Raw genomic sequence first — 17,605 nt, forward strand, 5'->3', positions numbered from 1 at the left:
TATACTGCTATCAGTACTCAGTAATTTGATCTCACTTTGAAGTCACTACTTTGTCTTCCAATCCCGACAGTGGCTTTCTTCCACGATCCTGTAGTCTCTGTCGGAGGTCTCCATAATTCAATGGCTGCAGCGGGATTTGTGACATCAACGGCCTGCAGAAGAAGGCCCGGTAGCTGACTCTGTAAGAAAAGAATTACAAGAAAATGAAGGATTCGGCTAAAGAGTGACTCTGTCGAAGACTGAAAGGAAGGGAAGGGAAAGAGGAGGGGATAGTGGGGCTAATAGCATCAGAAGAAGTAAAGAAAATCAAAGATTTGGTCAAGAGTGACTCTGTCAGAAGACACTGGGAAGGAGGGAGGGAAGGGAGAGGAGAGGGGGGTAGTGGGGCTAATAGTATCAAAGAATGAAAGAAAATCAAAGATTTGGTTAAAGAGTGACTCTGTCAGACGACAGGGAAGGAGGGAGGGAAGGGAGAGGAGAGGGGGGTAGTGGGGCTAATAGCATCCGAAGAAGTAAAGAAAATCAAAGATTTGGTCAAGAGTGACTCTGTCAGACAACAGGGAAGGAGGGAGGGAAGGGAGAGGAGAGGGGGGTAGTGGGGCTAATAGTATCAGAAGAATTAAAGAAAATCAAAGATTTGTTCAAAGAATGACTCTGTCAGACAACAGGGAAGGAGGGAGGGAAGGGAGAGGAGAGCAGGGTAGTGGTGCTAATAGCATCAGAAGAATTAAAGAAAATAAAAGATTTGGTCAAAGAGTGACTCTGTCAGACAACAGGGAAGGAGGGAGGGAAGGGAGAGGAGAGCAGGGTAGTGGTGCTAATAGCATCAGAAGAATTAAAGAAAATCAAAGAATTTGTCAAGGGTCAGAAGACAGCACAGGAAGGAGAGGGGAGGAGTCAGTGGGGTTAATAGCATGAGACAAAGGTGCACTGCAGAGCCAACCAATGTAGATTTTCCAAAGTTCATACATGAGCCAAAGTGGTTATCTGTTAGCAATACCTGAAATGCACCAAGGAATGCCAAGGACATAACATGTTGGGTTGGAACCATACATAAACGACAATCAACTTATACAGAACCAAGTCATACAGTTTACATGGAGTATGAACCATGTCATGCAGTTTACATGGAACCTGAACCTAGTAAACTAACTTACAAAGAGTCACTTACATCAATACCTGCGCAGGAATACGAAACTAGTTTACAGGGCTTACAAGTAGTATGAAACAATAACTTAATCTGTATAGTCCACAAAGATTATGAAGTAACAACATCTTACAAAGAGATTAAATGGGATTTACTTTTCAGAGGGTATCATCACCTAAAGGGTTAACATCACAGAACATACAGAACTGAAGTAACTTTACCAGCTTACCGAATCAGAAAACTCAAACTGATACCAAAATTCTACCGAACACTTTGGACTAGAATCTGGCAAGATTGTTGATTCCAAAATGGCCGGTTCATCAAACAGACCAGTGGTTGTTTCAACTCTCACGAAAGATCCTAGAAGAAGCAAAAATGGCGAATATTTGAGTTATGTTTCAAAACTATGCAGAAAAGTTGGAACTATGCAGCAACCAATGAAAACCTATTCTTCTTAATCAAAATCATTTTTTTTTTGGCAAAATAATAACAGTTTTTTGTAAACACTCTCAAATATAATTTGTCCAGAGTTCTTTATAATAGCATTAGTGGTTCTCAAGAAAACTGCATGAAAAAATTCCTTCTAAATTTAAAGGAAAATAATGACAAACAATACAATGAGTTACAGAATGACAGAGTATAAAGGAAAATTGACAAAGGTTAAAATCATAACTAACCAATAGTGCATGGGGCACAACAATCCATAATAATCTACAATTTTCAGCTCATTTTAGATGTTTCCTTTGCTTGATTTACCAATAAACAAGTCTGTCACTCTAATTTAACTTGAAAGAAAACAAACAAAGTGATCTCTTTTCCAAACATCAGTTTACCATTAAAATATAAAGATATTCTAAAAAAACATTTGTCCCTCCAAATTTTATGCAATTTAAATTTAATTGTCTTATCAAAAGTTAAAACAATCCCACTGGCATATTGTACAACTTTTCCTTGAGTGTATCTAAGATGTACCTTTAGTACAGGGTTGTCCAACCTTTTGCAGAGGAGGGCCACATGGAATGATTATGATGAAGGATGGGGCCGCATGAACCCTACGCTCGATTTTTTGCCCGAAGCCCAAGGCAACAAGATGTGAGCACTGCGCGCGGAGCGCACTGATTTATTTTCCTTCCTGCAAGAACAGATGAATAAAGTTCAGCCGCCCCCCTACCTCCGCTGAGAGAGTGTCACACAAACTGACCTGTATGCAGTTTTTTTGGACCCAGAAGGTTTGAATGATTGATTATATAGCTTCAAATTGCTATCAATAAATCTGCTCACTAAAATTTCGCACCGTAGAGCATCTCTGGCGGGCCGGACGCAACCCTGCTGCGGGCCGGACTGTGGCCCGCGGGCCATAGGTTGGACAACCCTGCTTTAGTACATATATCATCCTTCAGCAAGAAGAGCAGATCAAATTTTAGATCTATTATTTAATTCAATATTAATTTTATTTCTTAACTAAATTAAGTCAATTATTATTTTATTTTTTTATGAAATTGAATGAGAAAGAGATGAAAAGAGGAGAGGAGTGTAAAATAAAGGACAGGAGTATATCTTCTGCATGGTTCTCTGCCAAATCATGACAGATACCTGGGAAAATATTTCTAAATATTATTACGACAAACTGCATCTCTCTATATCAGGGATGTGCCCAGGATTTCCTGAGTGCCGGGTATACTGACTGCCGTCCTGGGGGAGGGGTCTAAGAGGGAGGGGGTGTCCCCCTCCCCTTTGAGAAATTTTTCGATTTTTGAAGGTGCTCAGATGCCAAATGCTGGCAATTGTGTAGCTTTTTAAGCACATACACAAGTACTAGTTTTGCTAACAATTTACATTTAAAAATTTTTTTTTTTTCAATTTATGTTGACTATATTGTTAGGAATGTCGGGATTTTAGATAGAAAATAGTGCTGGGTAGGAATTCACGATTTTTAAGACAGTGCTAGGTGGTAATTTTTAGTGCTGGGCAGGGCCGCCCAGCGTAGGCACATCCCTGCTCTATTACCTCCCGCCTCTCGCCTGGCTCTCAGGGATGCAGTAGAGGAAGACTGAATCCACCTGTGGTTTCCCACACTGACATCCTTGTATCCACAGAGATCGGTCTCAAAGTCACATGGGCCTGAAAAAAAGCAACAAAAAAACGAGATAAACAACCTGTCGTCTTGGCAACAGGACGTCTGTTATCACATAAATACACTTAGTCTTGAAGATTACAGAAATTACCAAAAATTGTTTATCACAGGTTTTTTATTTCATCATCCATTTTTAATAATGTATATAAATACAGCATATCTTGGTTATTTTTATTTCTAGCTGGTCACTTATAGCTGAGATAACAGCCTTGCTGTTTTTCTAGTGTCCTTCATATGTTAACCTTCCTACTGTAATGTCCCTCCACTGTTTATCTCCTACCTCTCCTCTTCCCCTGCTGGTTTCTTTCTTTCTTCTCTCCATCCCTTGTCTACTAATCCCCTTACATCTATCTCTTTGTGTTCACCATGCTCATTAACCTGTCTGTATTCTGTGCGTGTTTTTGTCCCTTCTGTTACTGTTACTTGTCATTTAGCCTTTGAAGAAGATTCGGTAGGATCGAAACTTCAGGCCAACTTACTTTTACACATTGTATTAATCTTGAACAAACATATGAGAAATCAATTTGAAAATTGAAAAAATTAAAATATTCTACCGCAAGAGGCCTCGTCCGATCCATCTGAACAGTCGTTATTGAAATCACAGAATAGTTCTCTATCGATACAGGTCTCATCCGAGCACTGCCAGCTTCCTACTCCACAAGGACCAGCAGGGGTAGTAGGTATCACTGTTGGTGCTATTGGTAACTCATTGTCTATGGAAATAAAAATGGGAAAAAAATAGCTAAAAATACCATTTAGCTTGTGCATTTTTTTTTTTAAATACAGAACACTAAAATTACCTGTCTGGATTGGAAATAATGGAAAATACCATAGTTCCTGTATTAAAAAAAAAACTGCTATACATCTTTGCACATCCAACTCGCACACTTCGTTCGTCCAACAAACTGTATTTAACTGTTCCTAAACCACGCTTGAAGACCTATGGTTACAGAAGCTTTGAATACTCTGGCTCTTATCTCTGGAACAATTTACCAGATCACATTCGAACATGCTCTAAACTTTCTACATTCAAAAGTCTACTTAAGACCCATCTTTTCACATGTTCTTTTGTAAATTAATCTGCTTTCTTTGTAAAGTGCCTTGAGCAGTGACTTTTGTCTACTGATTTGGCGCTATATAAGTCTCATTTATTATTATTATTATTATGTATATCACTTTGCCTATCTTGCATAGCATTTTGCGATGCGATAACGGATAAATTATTCCTCGCTGGCTATGTTATTCCTATGATGGTGTGGCTCAAAGGACAGAAAAAGAGCAAACAGATACAGCCTGTCCAGAAGAGAAAAAATTACACAAGAGTTAATTTTCTTGAAAAGCTGGCAGTGATATTGCCACAGTAAGGGTTTTATCTTTAGGTCAACAAGAGATAGAGATAGAAACCTGATCTTGTACATCCCGGCGTGAAAGTGACATCATCTATACCAACCGTTCCTCTTCTGTCGTTGAATGGCTGATAACCTCTAATCAATGGCTGGACATGAAAAAGAAAGGAGAAAAATACAAATATGGAAAGTCAGGATTTAATAAAGTAAACAACCATTATATCTTAATCCATAAATCCATAAACTGGATTGGCCCATCCAATTTAGGGAAGAATAGCAGGTTGTTTTTTCCATGTTCTTAATCAAAACTCAATTGATCCTTTCCGGATAATTCTGAATATTTTTGTTCTTAATATATTTTCTTTTTTTACATTTTTCTTCTTATTATCCATTTCTTAATATTCATCAGTTCATATGTATTGCTTGCAGCCAGTGACGGGAACAGTTTTCTATTCTTCATACTTCTTTATACTGTTGTCTCATATCATGCTTTAAAGCACTCCTATTGACAGTACAGACAGTTCCTAACCTTTATTTGATTCAAATGCTAATACCACTCTATACTGTCCTCTCATATCATGCTTTAAAGCACTCATACTGACAGTATGAACAGTACCTAACATTTATCTGATTCTCATGCTAAGACCACTCTATACTGTTATCTCGTACGATGCTTTAAAGCACTCCTACTGACAGTATGAACAGTTCCTAACCTTTATCTGATTCTCATGCTAAGACCACTCTATACTGTAATCTCATATCATGGATAAATATGAAAGTCAGGATTTAGTAAAGTAAACAACCATCAAATCTTAATCCATAAGTCACTAAACTGGATTGGCCCATCCAATTTAGGGAAGAATAACAGGTTGTTTTTTCCATGTTCTTAATCAAAACTCAATTGATCCTTTCCGGATAATTCTGAATATTTTTGTTCTTAATATGTTTTCTTTTTTAAGATTTTTCTTCTTATTATCCATTTCTTAATATTCATTAGTTCATATGTATTGCTTGTAGCCAGCGACGGGAAAATGTTTCTATTCTTCATACTTCTTTATACTGTTCTCTCATATCATGCTTAAAAGCACTCCTACTGACAGTACAAACAGTTCCTAACCTTTATCTGATTCTCATGCTAAAACCACTCTATACTGTACTTTCATATCATGCTGCAAAGCACTCGTACTGACTTATGAACATTCCGGATAATTATGAATGTATGTGTTATCTCCTTTTGCCCAACAGTTGTTTCTTATCATATGCTTTCTTAAAAATTATTTCCTATTATTAATTTCTTATAATGCATTTCTTAATACCTGTTAGTAATTTAATACCATTTCTTGCAGCATATATGGGACAATTTTCAATGCTAATACCACTCTATACTGTCCTTCCATGTTATGCTTCAAAGCACTTGTACTGACAGTATGAACAGTTCCTAACCTTTATCTGATTCTTAATGCTAATACCACTCTATACTGTAATCTCATATCATGCTTCAAAGCACTCATCCTGACAGTATAAACAGTTCCTAACCTTTACACCTGATAGAAACATGATATAAATACTGCTCAATCTCTCAGTACAGCCAGATATAAAAGTACATGAAAGTGAATTAAAAAAGAATTGTCCCAACTGGGTGGTTTCTTGCTATTCATTCATTATTATTCATAACTTGCTATTTATTTCTTAATATTCAAAGATATACCAACCTGGAAATCTTTGGATGAGTAGAAGATGTATTCGTACTTCATCCAGTGATCCCCGAACGGACCCCAGAAGTCGTAAAAGTAGTTTTCCTGACCCCCTTGCTCTGTGCGGTATCCAAAGCTGAGAGTACCGGGATTATCACCGTGGATGTAGAACCAAATACGCATCTGAAACAAAGCAGAAAAAGAAAAGTAGATTAGCAGAGAGGGAGGGAAGTCTTGCTTAAAGGAAAATCAAATAAGGTACTAGGCTAAGTTTAAAGGGTACTCGCCCAAAAAGAAACGTCTAATGCCGGTAATTTGACCTAGTTTCGAGTGAGGTGTAACAGAAGTGTTAAACACCACCGTCGATCCCAGAAAATACACACACAGCTTGCTGCCGTCTGTAATTAGACACTAGTGTACAGTCAGTACATACAGCTGCGGTCAATACCCACATCACAGTGTATAACGATACAGCGATGGACATCTCAGGTCCAGCTAAAGATAACAACAAAGATATCACGTTTCATTACTGTATGCATTTTGTAGCGGCACCAACAAAACGTCACTTGCAAGCAACAGAAAGTTAACTTTTTCAGATGGCCGCATGCGGTTTGGGGCGAGTCTTCAATGCCTTTAATAACTCTTTCAAACCACCATATGTCTATTGCATGAACCTGTGGAGCACAAAAGATTATGTCCTATGCAGCCTGGCTGCAGCATGGCTGCAGCTCAATCAGCATCTGACTTATGACATTGTGTGTGCCTAAACAAACCTCAAACTATGTAGTGTCATCAACTATACTTCCATTCAAAGTTTTAACTTCCAAAAACAGTCAAAGCAACCCCTCTTGTCACTGTATATCTGCTGAGGTGTGTAGTTAGTTATGGCATTCTTTTGTCTTCTTTGTATGGACATAATATCTTCCACCATCCTTGCAAAGTTTATCCCCTCTCTACCTCCTCTCCCCTCCCCCCTCCTTCCACTCCCTTCCTTGTTACCTTGACTCATCATCACCAGCCAAGTCATATTTGCATATATTCAAATATCCTTCAAGCACATTAAAAAGATCTGCGTGGTTACAACTGTGATACTTACACTGCAACCCGACGAAAATCCGCCCTGGAAGATAGGACCGGCAAGAACTGCGTTGTTCAAGCTGTAAGGGCCGTCTCCAATATAGAGATAAGAACCTGAAAGTAAACAAACATGTAAATATATAAAAATGTCATATCTCATTAAAGGATGAAAAGGAATTTATGGCATGTCTGGAAACTGCAGAGATTTGAAATTTTCTTTGATAATCATTTTTATGATATTTAATTTAGGAAAGCCTAGCCACTGGGTTACAAATATCAGATCACAGCAGACAGGAACCATTTACACTGGTTCTTGCAAATCATGTGAGATTCAAGAGATATTTTCCATGTCCTGAACATACCAGCAGATCTCAGTAAGGTGTGGTCAAACCCTGGTCCATCATTAGTTATTTTAACCCTAGTATGCTATGAATACTGGTTTCAACATACCAGCAGACCTCAGTAAGGTGTGGTCAAACCCTGGTCCATCATTAGTTTCTTTAACCCTAGTATGCTATGAGTACTGGTTTCAACATACCAGCAGATCTCAGTAAGGTGTGGTCAAACCCTGGTCCATCATTAGTTTCTTTAACCCTAGTATGCTATGAGTACTGGTTTCAACATACCAGCAGATCTCAGTAAGGTGTGGTCAAACCCTGGTCCATCATTAGTTTTTCTTAGCCTAGTATGCTATGAGTACTGGTTTCAACATACCAGCATACCTCAATAAGGTGTGGTCAAACCCTGGTCCATCATTAGTTTCTTTAACCCTAGTATGCTATGAGTACTGGTTTCAACATACCAGCAGACCTCAGTAAGGTGTGGTCAAACCCTGGACCATCATTAGTTTCTTTAACCCTAGTATGCTATGAGTACTGGTTTCAACATACCAGCAGATCTCAGTAAGGTGTGGTCAAACCCTGGTCCATCATTAGTTTCTTTAACCCTAGTATGCTATGAGTACTGGTTTCAACATACCAGCAGATCTCAGTAAGGTGTGGTCAAACCCTGGTCCATCATTAGTTTTTCTTAGCCTAGTATGCTATGAGTACTGGTTTCAACATACCAGCATACCTCAATAAGGTGTGGTCAAACCCTGGTCCATCATTAGTTTCTTTAACCCTAGTATGCTATGAGTACTGGTTTCAACATACCAGCAGACCTCAGTAAGGTGTGGTCAAACCCTGGACCATCATTAGTTTCTTTAACCCTAGTATGCTATGAGTACTGGTTTCAACATACCAGCAGACCTCAGTAAGGTGTGGTCAAACCCTGGTCCATCATCATTCTCCAAGCCTGATGATCGAATCCAGTCTACATTGTCAGTGTCTTGGTTCACAAAACTGCAAAATCCTGACTCAAAGTCACATTGTTCATATTCAGCTGTTAATAAAGTATATAAACAATTTATTTTCCGATGACAAAGATAAACTTTTCTTTTGTCATACTACCCTTTATCACTACTTTTGAATAATTGAAATTGATTTATTTGAATGCACAACTCTCTTTGTGTAAACTCACATTCCATTGGTCAGATTGGTCCGTGTGAGAAAATGGAGCATCAGGTTATTTCAGAATATTAATGTGTTAATATCCTACAAGGTATCATTTTGATAACCTTGTGTATATATATGCATAACAGCAAAACTAGAATATTAACATGTTAATATCCTACAAGGAAACATTCTGATATCTTGGTGTATTTATATGCATGACAGCAAAACTCTACAATCAGCTGACAAAGAACTGTTCAGGTTCAAAAACAGACTTACTACAAGTCTCATTCTTCTCATCAGAGAAGTCCCCGCAATCATCGCTAAAATCACACAGTTGTTTCTGTGGAATGCAGGCGTTACGATCGCATCTGAACTCGTAAACTTCGTCACAAGGCTCTGAGGTGTTCACTGCCAAAGAGAGGAAGATATTTGTAAGGAAGGAGGAAAATGCAACACTTTACAGTCTAGTCATTGATACCATTTATATCTTATGGACTGACTATGAAGACAGGATGGAGAAAACCAGAATGCAAAAATGCATTGTGGTTTCGATGATGTAACATGAGCAGTTTTTTTCATGAATCTGACGTAATGTATAGTGAGGGTGTACATGTTTACAAGGCTTTCACGATTTGACCTGTTGTCCCCATATGACCTTTGACTTCCACCAAAATCAACAGGCTTCTTTTTTACTCAATGATTAACACCTTCATACCATAGTATGAGATGTGCCCAAGCTTCCAATATTAGGATGTCACGTTTACAAGGTTTTCACAATTTGACCTTTGATGACCCCAAATGAACTTTGATCTCCACCAAAAACAATAGACTCCTTTAACTCAATGTGGTACTTCTATACAGCTAGGCTATGATTGAGTGGATAAAGGCAGTCGCAGTACAAGCAATGACACCTAGCATCTTGGAGGTCATGAGTTCCAGCCCTGGCCGACTTAGGTAAGGAAGGCTTTTCATCTAGGCAAAAATCCACCGTTTTTTGAATCTGAAATGTTCTTCCAAATTGTGAAATACCAAATCAATAGCAATTATACAATTGTATATTCCCCTGACGTTAAAGGGTGTGAAGACTCGCGCAAAAAGAAACGTCTAATGCCGGTAATTTGACCTAGTTTCGAATGAGGTGTAACAGAAGTATTAAACCCCACCATCGATCCCAGAAAATACACGCACAGCTTGCTACCTTTGGTAATGAGACACTAGTGTACAGTCAGTACATACAGCTGCGGTCAATACCCACAGCACAGTGTACAAACGATACAGCGATGGACATCTCAGGTTAAGCTAAAGATAACAAGGTATCACGTTTCATTACTGTTTGCATTTTGTAGCGACACGAACAAAACGTCACTTGCAAGCAATAGAAAGTTAACTTTTTCAGATGGCCGCACGCAGTTTGGGGCGAGTCTTCAATGCCTTTAAGCCGTAAGTTATAAGGGTATTCGGTTTCTCCCATGTGCACATTTGGCTGCTTGGTGTCGTAAAATAGTTTGCCCTCCGGGCAGCAAGAGGAAATAATAAACTTGGCTCAATTTACAGAATATCCAGCAGTGTACTTAATATGTGATCCTCTATGCTGTAAATATAGAAACTCAGCAAGACAACAGAAAAAGCTGAGCAATATCCATGCTGCAATTACAATCAGAGTCAACTCACATATACCAGCACTTTCATCAAGGTGAATAAACCTCTATCAAATCATGCAAAATTCTGTTGATATTAATCCAAATCTATCTCTACATTTCACATCTTCAAAAGACAGTGTAAATAAAAGTAAAATAAAATAAAAGCAAAACGAACCAAAACGAAACGATTCATAATCAAATGAAACGAAATAAAATAAAAGGTAATTAAGTGATACAGATATACTCACAAGGCAGATTACAACCGGAGAACAGGATATCATCAATAGCTATAGCGCCCTCTACGGCAAAAGATCTTGCCGCTCTGAATTCAATCTGTGATGATCAAAACAAGTAAACTACGACCGTCAAAGTATAATTGATAATTGATGATAGATAATTGAGAAACTTTGTGGGTCGCCACATATCGTTTTTTGTGTGACATGAGGTCTGATCTCGATCTTGCTGCATGCGACTCAATAAGGCAGTGTAATGGGTTGAATACAAACATCGTACACAACAATGAAGCCAACACATACAGGTGCTGGCGCCCCCAGTTTTTGGTTTACCCGTCTTTGATTGTTTTGCAAAACTTTGCTGACGTAGAAAGACTCGTTAGAATTCCTTTTCTATGATACGATATTGTGAGATAAATAACTCCTATATTTCACACACACAATAAAAGGCATAAAACTAGTGCACTTTGTGCTGGTTCTTATTCAGATCATCCTGGGCTGACTGGTTTGAAAAAAAAAAATAATAATCACTATTTCCTATTTGTAAGTTTTTATATCTTTTGTAATTTTTAATGGAATTTTTTATATATATTAGTATATTTGTTTAAGTAATTAATCAATCATTTGTTAATTCAAATTAAAATAATTATTCAAAATTTTTAATTATTATGCAGTTGCAGGTTGGCAACAATTTTACAAGTAATAAATCAATCAAGTTATTTAAACCCCAACTTTTCTTAAGTGTTATGAAGTAGTCTAAATATGGACCTACTTAGTACAGTTGCTTCAAGGTCAGTCAGTCATCCATCTAATTCTTGTATCATAATCTATCGCACTCACCTTCAATGCACCTGTCACTCTACCGATAGGAACAATGTTTTGATCCCACTCAGCTGATGTAAAACTCCTCTCCACTCGAAGCAACCTCCTGGAGGAGTAGTCTGTGTCCAAGAGGACATCCAAGTAGCCAACATCAGTCCCCGAGATGTGGACCCAAAAGTGAAGGTCACAGCCGGCCGCAGAGTTATGCAGAGTGGGACTGGTCAGGCTACCCCACCCCTGGGTACCTACGTCGGAGGTCAGATAGATGTAATACCCTGCAAAAAGGGAGATATGTCACTATATTACACATCGACAACTCACAGGAAATGAACTTCTGTACCAAATGTGAAGGTCACGGCCGGCCACAGAGTAGCGAAATGTCAAAGTTATCAGCATCCAGGACTGTTGGAATTACTGTCTGTAGGAGAACCACTCACACATACAAATAATTGCTGAGAATTTATTGGAGGACTTCGGTATCAGCAACCCCCCCCTCCTTACCCCTATGCAGGAAGGGATGCTGTCTCATAAACAACTACATGCACAGGTGCTAAAGGTGATGTTTATCATTCACCATTGTTACTAACATCCTTGACGACACAAGTTAACTCTTACCTAATGGGCTGAGACTAGTATGATCTATAAAGGGTCCAGTATTGTCCTCTGGTGACTGTTGACGACCTCTGGCCCAGGTGAATGCTGATTCCTCCCCATTGGTCCAACCACAGGCATCTTCCTGGAAGGTACATGCGTACCCTGTTTAATAAAGAGATGGCATTCAAACAAACTATGATAACTCGTGATGGAAATCTCCATTTCATAAAGGTATCAACGATTTCAAGATTTTTTTTTTATTGGATGAATGCTTTGCTGACATGGATATTATAATTACAAATGTATTTAATACATTACTAATAGTTGATATGATATTATTTAACAAGAGTATATTAATGATGTACTATAAAAGGCTATTTTAATAACGAGGCAACAACAAGGATATAATGACAGGTGAAAGGTGAGGTGTCGCAATAGACATTACACAGCTGTAACAGTCTGTTGTTATTATCTTACTGTTATCAGAAGCATGATAAATTAATATCAAGTTTACACTGGGAGTGGTGAGTGGTTCAAATCTCACAAACCATAATATAGTTTTTGCTTGAAAACTATGGTGGTCTCTAGTGCCAAATTTGTGTAGAGAGTAAGGGTTGATAATGTGATATATATATTTGTTTCTGTTATGACAGTAATCATTAATTACTGGAAGTCTTCAAAAACAGTGATATATTTAGGTTGCCCATTTTTTGGATGTTTCGACACAAAATACTAGCAATTTTTTTTATCCAAAACCTTCTGAATATTACTAGTTATAGTTAATCAAACTGAACACACTTCCAGCCAAACTTTCTTTGTTACATTTACTTTTCTTATACATTTACTTTTGTAATCATGTACCTAGATGAACATTTTTGATGCTAAATGTTTCTATCCCCTATAAAATGTTTACTGAAGGATTATGAAAAGAAGAAAATTACAACATTTCCAACTTTTCTTGATAATTTTGAGATTAACTTGTCAAAACTGATATAATTTTTACTGCCTTAATATAAGCTATTATTAAACCCACTTTTCAAAGGAAAGGTTTAGCCCAAAGAGCAGTCATATGGGAGAGGGGAGGGGGGTAGTTGTAGTATTTTAAGACTGTAACTTTTAAGAAATATGCCTCGATCAAGAATATAATGGTTAAAATTACCGCAAGAATCCTCGTCGTGACTGTTAGGACAATCGGAGATGAAATCACAAACTTTTGATCTGTCGATACAGCTTGCTCCTTCCTGACAGTAAAAGTCACATGTGCTGCCTTCCTCTGAGAAAACAAAGAAACACGTACAAATAATAGGAAAGTAATAAATAAATGTAAAATACGAAGAACTATATGTTCACATCAAATATCAAAACTACCAGCAGAGAAATGGTTAAACTACCATCATCAAGGTTAGTTGAGCTAAGATATGGTTATACAGGGATCACCTCAAATTGAGGGTTGTATGACTCGGTTGGTAGAACATGGTGCGTGTAATTATAAGTCACTGATTGGTGATCCCATTATAGTTATTAATTATATATAATCTATACATATATATGTACATCCAGCCTTAGGATTCACAAATGATTTAGAGTCGGTTAGCATCATGTTTGATCTCTACAGTAAGGCAAAATATGTCACCAAACTAGTATTGTTCGATACAGGTGGCAAACGCCTACAGTGAAATTACGACCTTCCGGTTTCGAACCTCTGGACATACAATCAGCGTCCATAGCCTGGTGGTTAGGGTATCCGCATATAAAGCGGGAGGCCCGGGTTCGAATCCTGGTGGAGGCTGGAAGTTTTTTCACTGTTCTTGAATTTCCAACTCATTACAATATTAAATAAATAAATATATATACAAATATATATATTAATAAACATTATATATATATATATATATATATATATATATATATATATATATATATATATATATATAATCTATATCTATATATAATATAACGAAAATCCACGTTTACTCCAAAAGAAAATATTATTAGAGAAAACCAGAGAAATAAGATATGATATATATATATATATATGATTTTTTATGTATATATATATATATATATGTTTATTTTTAAAAATGTTTATATATATTAAAATACATATATAAATATATATATATGAATGGGAACTCCAACATTCAACATCACTCATTGCTTACAAGCTGGCAGTCAACTTACCTGGGCATTCACCGTCAAAGAACCGAACATCGTCAAGAGCTATGTCAGATCTCAAACCGGTACCAACAACGCCCTCTATCAATATATCATAGACTCGTTCCGATGTGTCCAGTGTCACCTGTGATGTAATAACCAATCAAATCTTAATCTTTCCCTGTGTGTATCTCTTTCCTAATATTTATCTTTTGTTACAGTAATGGGTAAGAACATTCAACAACAGGAAAGAAAAACTGGAAAATTTCTAGAACAGATACTAGATATAAATCAACTATAAACAAAGGAAACAATTTAGTGTAAATATTTTGAGTGTCATTTAGGTAGCTTTACAGGATGTTGTCTTCCAAAAGAGAGCAAATATTTAAGCTCTATGTACAAGAAAGTAAAAAATAATAATAACCTAATGAATGCATAACGTTCTTAAAAGACCTTCAATTCCTGGCTTAGTGACTGCATAGAAATGACTCATGCAAATGGAATGTTGTAATGCATGCATGGTACCGATTATAGCTGCCAGCACAAGTGTGAATTTGACACATGCATGAGTGAAAGTTCCTTGTGCCGGAAAAAGTGACTCCTAACCAAGCATCCCTGTACATAACACGAGACAGACATGAACAAAACATTTATCTACTAGGCTACTTATTGCAATGTTCCTTGTTTAGAAACTGCATAGAAATTACTTCTGCATATGGAATGTTATACATGCATCAAAATGGTTACCTGAAGGCCAGAGGAAACATGAAATGTGTTACTCGGAAAAGTTAGTTATTTTCTTGGAGAGTGTTACCCCTGTCCCAAACGTTCCCATACATAACCCGGGATATACACATATGGAAAAACATTACGATCTTCCCTGCCTATAGCAAATACCAGCCGATTCCCATGTATTTGGCCAAAAACAGGGGAGATTGAATATCTAATGGAGTTGGTAATGCTAGCCATGCTAAACACTCCTCTGCACAAATTCATTATAAAACACACAGTGTTCTATTTCAGTTGTCAAGCCAAATTTGTCTTCACACAGGAAAGTAGGGCTGGCCATTCAAAAGAGCAATTGTATTTACAATCATATGGTGGCTGGTCAATGGCAGTACTTGGGGTAGTCTTTGCTACCAAGTAACAGATTATTATTGCTAGAGTGAATTTGAGGAGGACTGTTTTTCTATAGGCAGGCTTCACGGTCATGTACATCTATATGTTCCAGATATCACACTGGGTAGGATCCAGTGATATATTTAAGTGATGAGACTGACCTGTGCTTTTCTCCAAACGTCCCCTTTGTTTTCGCTTAACGTGAAGACATTCTCCATCTTCAGGTCCTCCGTTCTCTTGTACACATTCAACGTACCCATCTGATCGCCATACATGTGGAGATAGAACTCCAGACATCTGGTCCTGTCTCCAGACAGCAGTGTGGACAAGATCTGGGCCTTGAATCCTTTTCCCTGGGGTGACGATGACTCGATGAAAGCATAACTCCCTGTGTCAAAAGAAAACGCTTGACGATTATGGGACACTCTGCTTTGGAATACACATGTGTTGAGAAGTGACATAGCGCCATCAAAGGATACTTTACACAAGTTTTCTTTTTATTTATTTCAGCAGGATACATTTTGGTTCTCAAGGAAGCAGTTGGTTTTAGAGTAATTTCCCTGTTTTGTAGTCGAGAGGCACCTGGGAGCTGGAGAAGGTTTTGGAGGAGGGGAGGCGGGAAGGTGCGGGGAGGGGGCCTTAGAGTAGATAATTTATCCATTCCTTACTGTGTATACTCAATCAAAACTTAAGGTTAAACTATTGAAAGCAATAAATATACTGGTACTAAGCATCACCAGTATTGGTGCTAAACCAAATCTGATCCATTAAATTCTTAGAAATCATAAACATTCAAGATGTGTTCGATTGATTTACTTTATACAGAATGTAGCAAACATCCCCATGAAGAAAACAAAAGCAAAAACAGAAAAACCTGTCACAAAAAAAACATCAGATTAAAAAGAAAACCATTAAAAACAAAGCGAGAAAAATAACATTGATTGTCACTCGGCTATTCTCTCTCACCCGATGACGAGCCCAAAGTGTGATCTTCTGACGGTCCTGTTCCGGGGGTCGGTGTTCGGCCCGACTTGACGATCCAGTCAAAGTCGTCAGCCTCCTCCTCCTCAACATTTTGCCAAGTGCAAAGATTCAAGTCCTCAAACGAGCAAGCCCCGGGTGCATAACAGATTCCCTGTACTACATCTATATCATCGATGGCGAAACCGCCAGACAGTGTGCCGTTGCCACGGTTAGCTTCAAAGATGATTGCGATGCCCTGTGGATAATTCAATCGTTGCATATTCAAAGGTCAGACATGGCAAAATATATTATCCTTGCCAGTTTCATTTCTCTAAACTAACCCCCCCCCCCATAAAAAAAACCAAACAATTACTTAAATAAAAAATTTAACAATACCCTTGACAAACATGTCTTCATTAAAAATTGTATACTTGAGCCAAGAGATCAACCAGAATTTTGCCCTTTTGTGGGATTGGTTTATAACACAGGTTTAAAATGGCTGGTACTTATTTTCTGAGAACAAAATGGTGCATGAAGCAAATCTGACAAGCTAGGCAAACCTAACAATCTTGATTGTAACTCGACTTGACAAGTTCTCAGGTATCCAGTTAAACCTGAGGTAATCACTTAAAACAAGACACTTGCGATTAGAATTGCTTGAGAAAGCTTAACTCCATCATCCGCTCTCCAAAGTTTGCTCACTTATTGGATGGTGATTTCATGGAACATTGCTGCACTAAATCGAACAATTATACTTTTCACAGAATCCATTTTTACCTCGTCTGGGATGTTTGAATACAAGGTGACCTCCCCGATGTGCCAATGGTGCAGCCGTCCGGCTGGGAACATCGCCAGCTCAGTTTCGATGCCCGAAGGAGACCTCTGTTTGATTCTCAGGCTGCCCGCATCCAAATCGCCGACTGGAGCCACAAAGAAACGGACACAGGTGCCATCGGTCGGCGGATAGAAACCACTCATGATGGCACCCCTGGAATCGGTCAACCTGTTACTGAGACTGGCATACATGTAGTGACCTGATGACAGGGAGAAAAGAGAGAGAAAAATAAATAAAAAAATAATAAATAAATAAGTAAAAAACAAAAGAGACCTTAAACAAATACAAAACTGCAACAAGAGCATTGGATGTTGGAATCCCTGCAAACCCCTTACAAGATTTAACTCTGTT

General features: G+C 37.9%; 1 protein-coding gene across 9 annotated transcripts in view; it reads right to left on the bottom strand.

The window, feature by feature from the left end:
* LOC139982345 (MAM and LDL-receptor class A domain-containing protein 1-like) overlaps window positions 1-17,605 on the bottom strand; it is a 191,689-nt gene that overhangs the window by 81,760 nt on the left and 92,324 nt on the right. For all 9 annotated transcript variants that reach the window (XM_071995073.1, XM_071995074.1, XM_071995072.1 and 6 more), the window contains 17 exons: window positions 17,197-17,453; window positions 16,423-16,675; window positions 15,618-15,844; window positions 14,365-14,482; window positions 13,343-13,456; window positions 12,205-12,345; window positions 11,608-11,864; window positions 10,783-10,867; window positions 9,171-9,302; window positions 8,641-8,781; window positions 7,418-7,512; window positions 6,340-6,504; window positions 4,686-4,776; window positions 3,836-3,994; window positions 3,155-3,268; window positions 1,377-1,507; window positions 36-179 (listed from right to left, as the gene is read on the bottom strand). In XM_071995073.1, the coding sequence (XP_071851174.1) occupies window positions 36-179; window positions 1,377-1,507; window positions 3,155-3,268; window positions 3,836-3,994; window positions 4,686-4,776; window positions 6,340-6,504; window positions 7,418-7,512; window positions 8,641-8,781; window positions 9,171-9,302; window positions 10,783-10,867; window positions 11,608-11,864; window positions 12,205-12,345; window positions 13,343-13,456; window positions 14,365-14,482; window positions 15,618-15,844; window positions 16,423-16,675; window positions 17,197-17,453 (2,624 nt within the window). The remainder of the gene's footprint in view (window positions 1-35; window positions 180-1,376; window positions 1,508-3,154; window positions 3,269-3,835; window positions 3,995-4,685; window positions 4,777-6,339; window positions 6,505-7,417; window positions 7,513-8,640; window positions 8,782-9,170; window positions 9,303-10,782; window positions 10,868-11,607; window positions 11,865-12,204; window positions 12,346-13,342; window positions 13,457-14,364; window positions 14,483-15,617; window positions 15,845-16,422; window positions 16,676-17,196; window positions 17,454-17,605) is intronic.

This window comes from Apostichopus japonicus, chromosome 16 (genome assembly GCF_037975245.1).
Source record: "Apostichopus japonicus isolate 1M-3 chromosome 16, ASM3797524v1, whole genome shotgun sequence".
In the NCBI taxonomy this organism is placed as follows: domain Eukaryota; kingdom Metazoa; phylum Echinodermata; class Holothuroidea; order Aspidochirotida; family Stichopodidae; genus Apostichopus; species Apostichopus japonicus.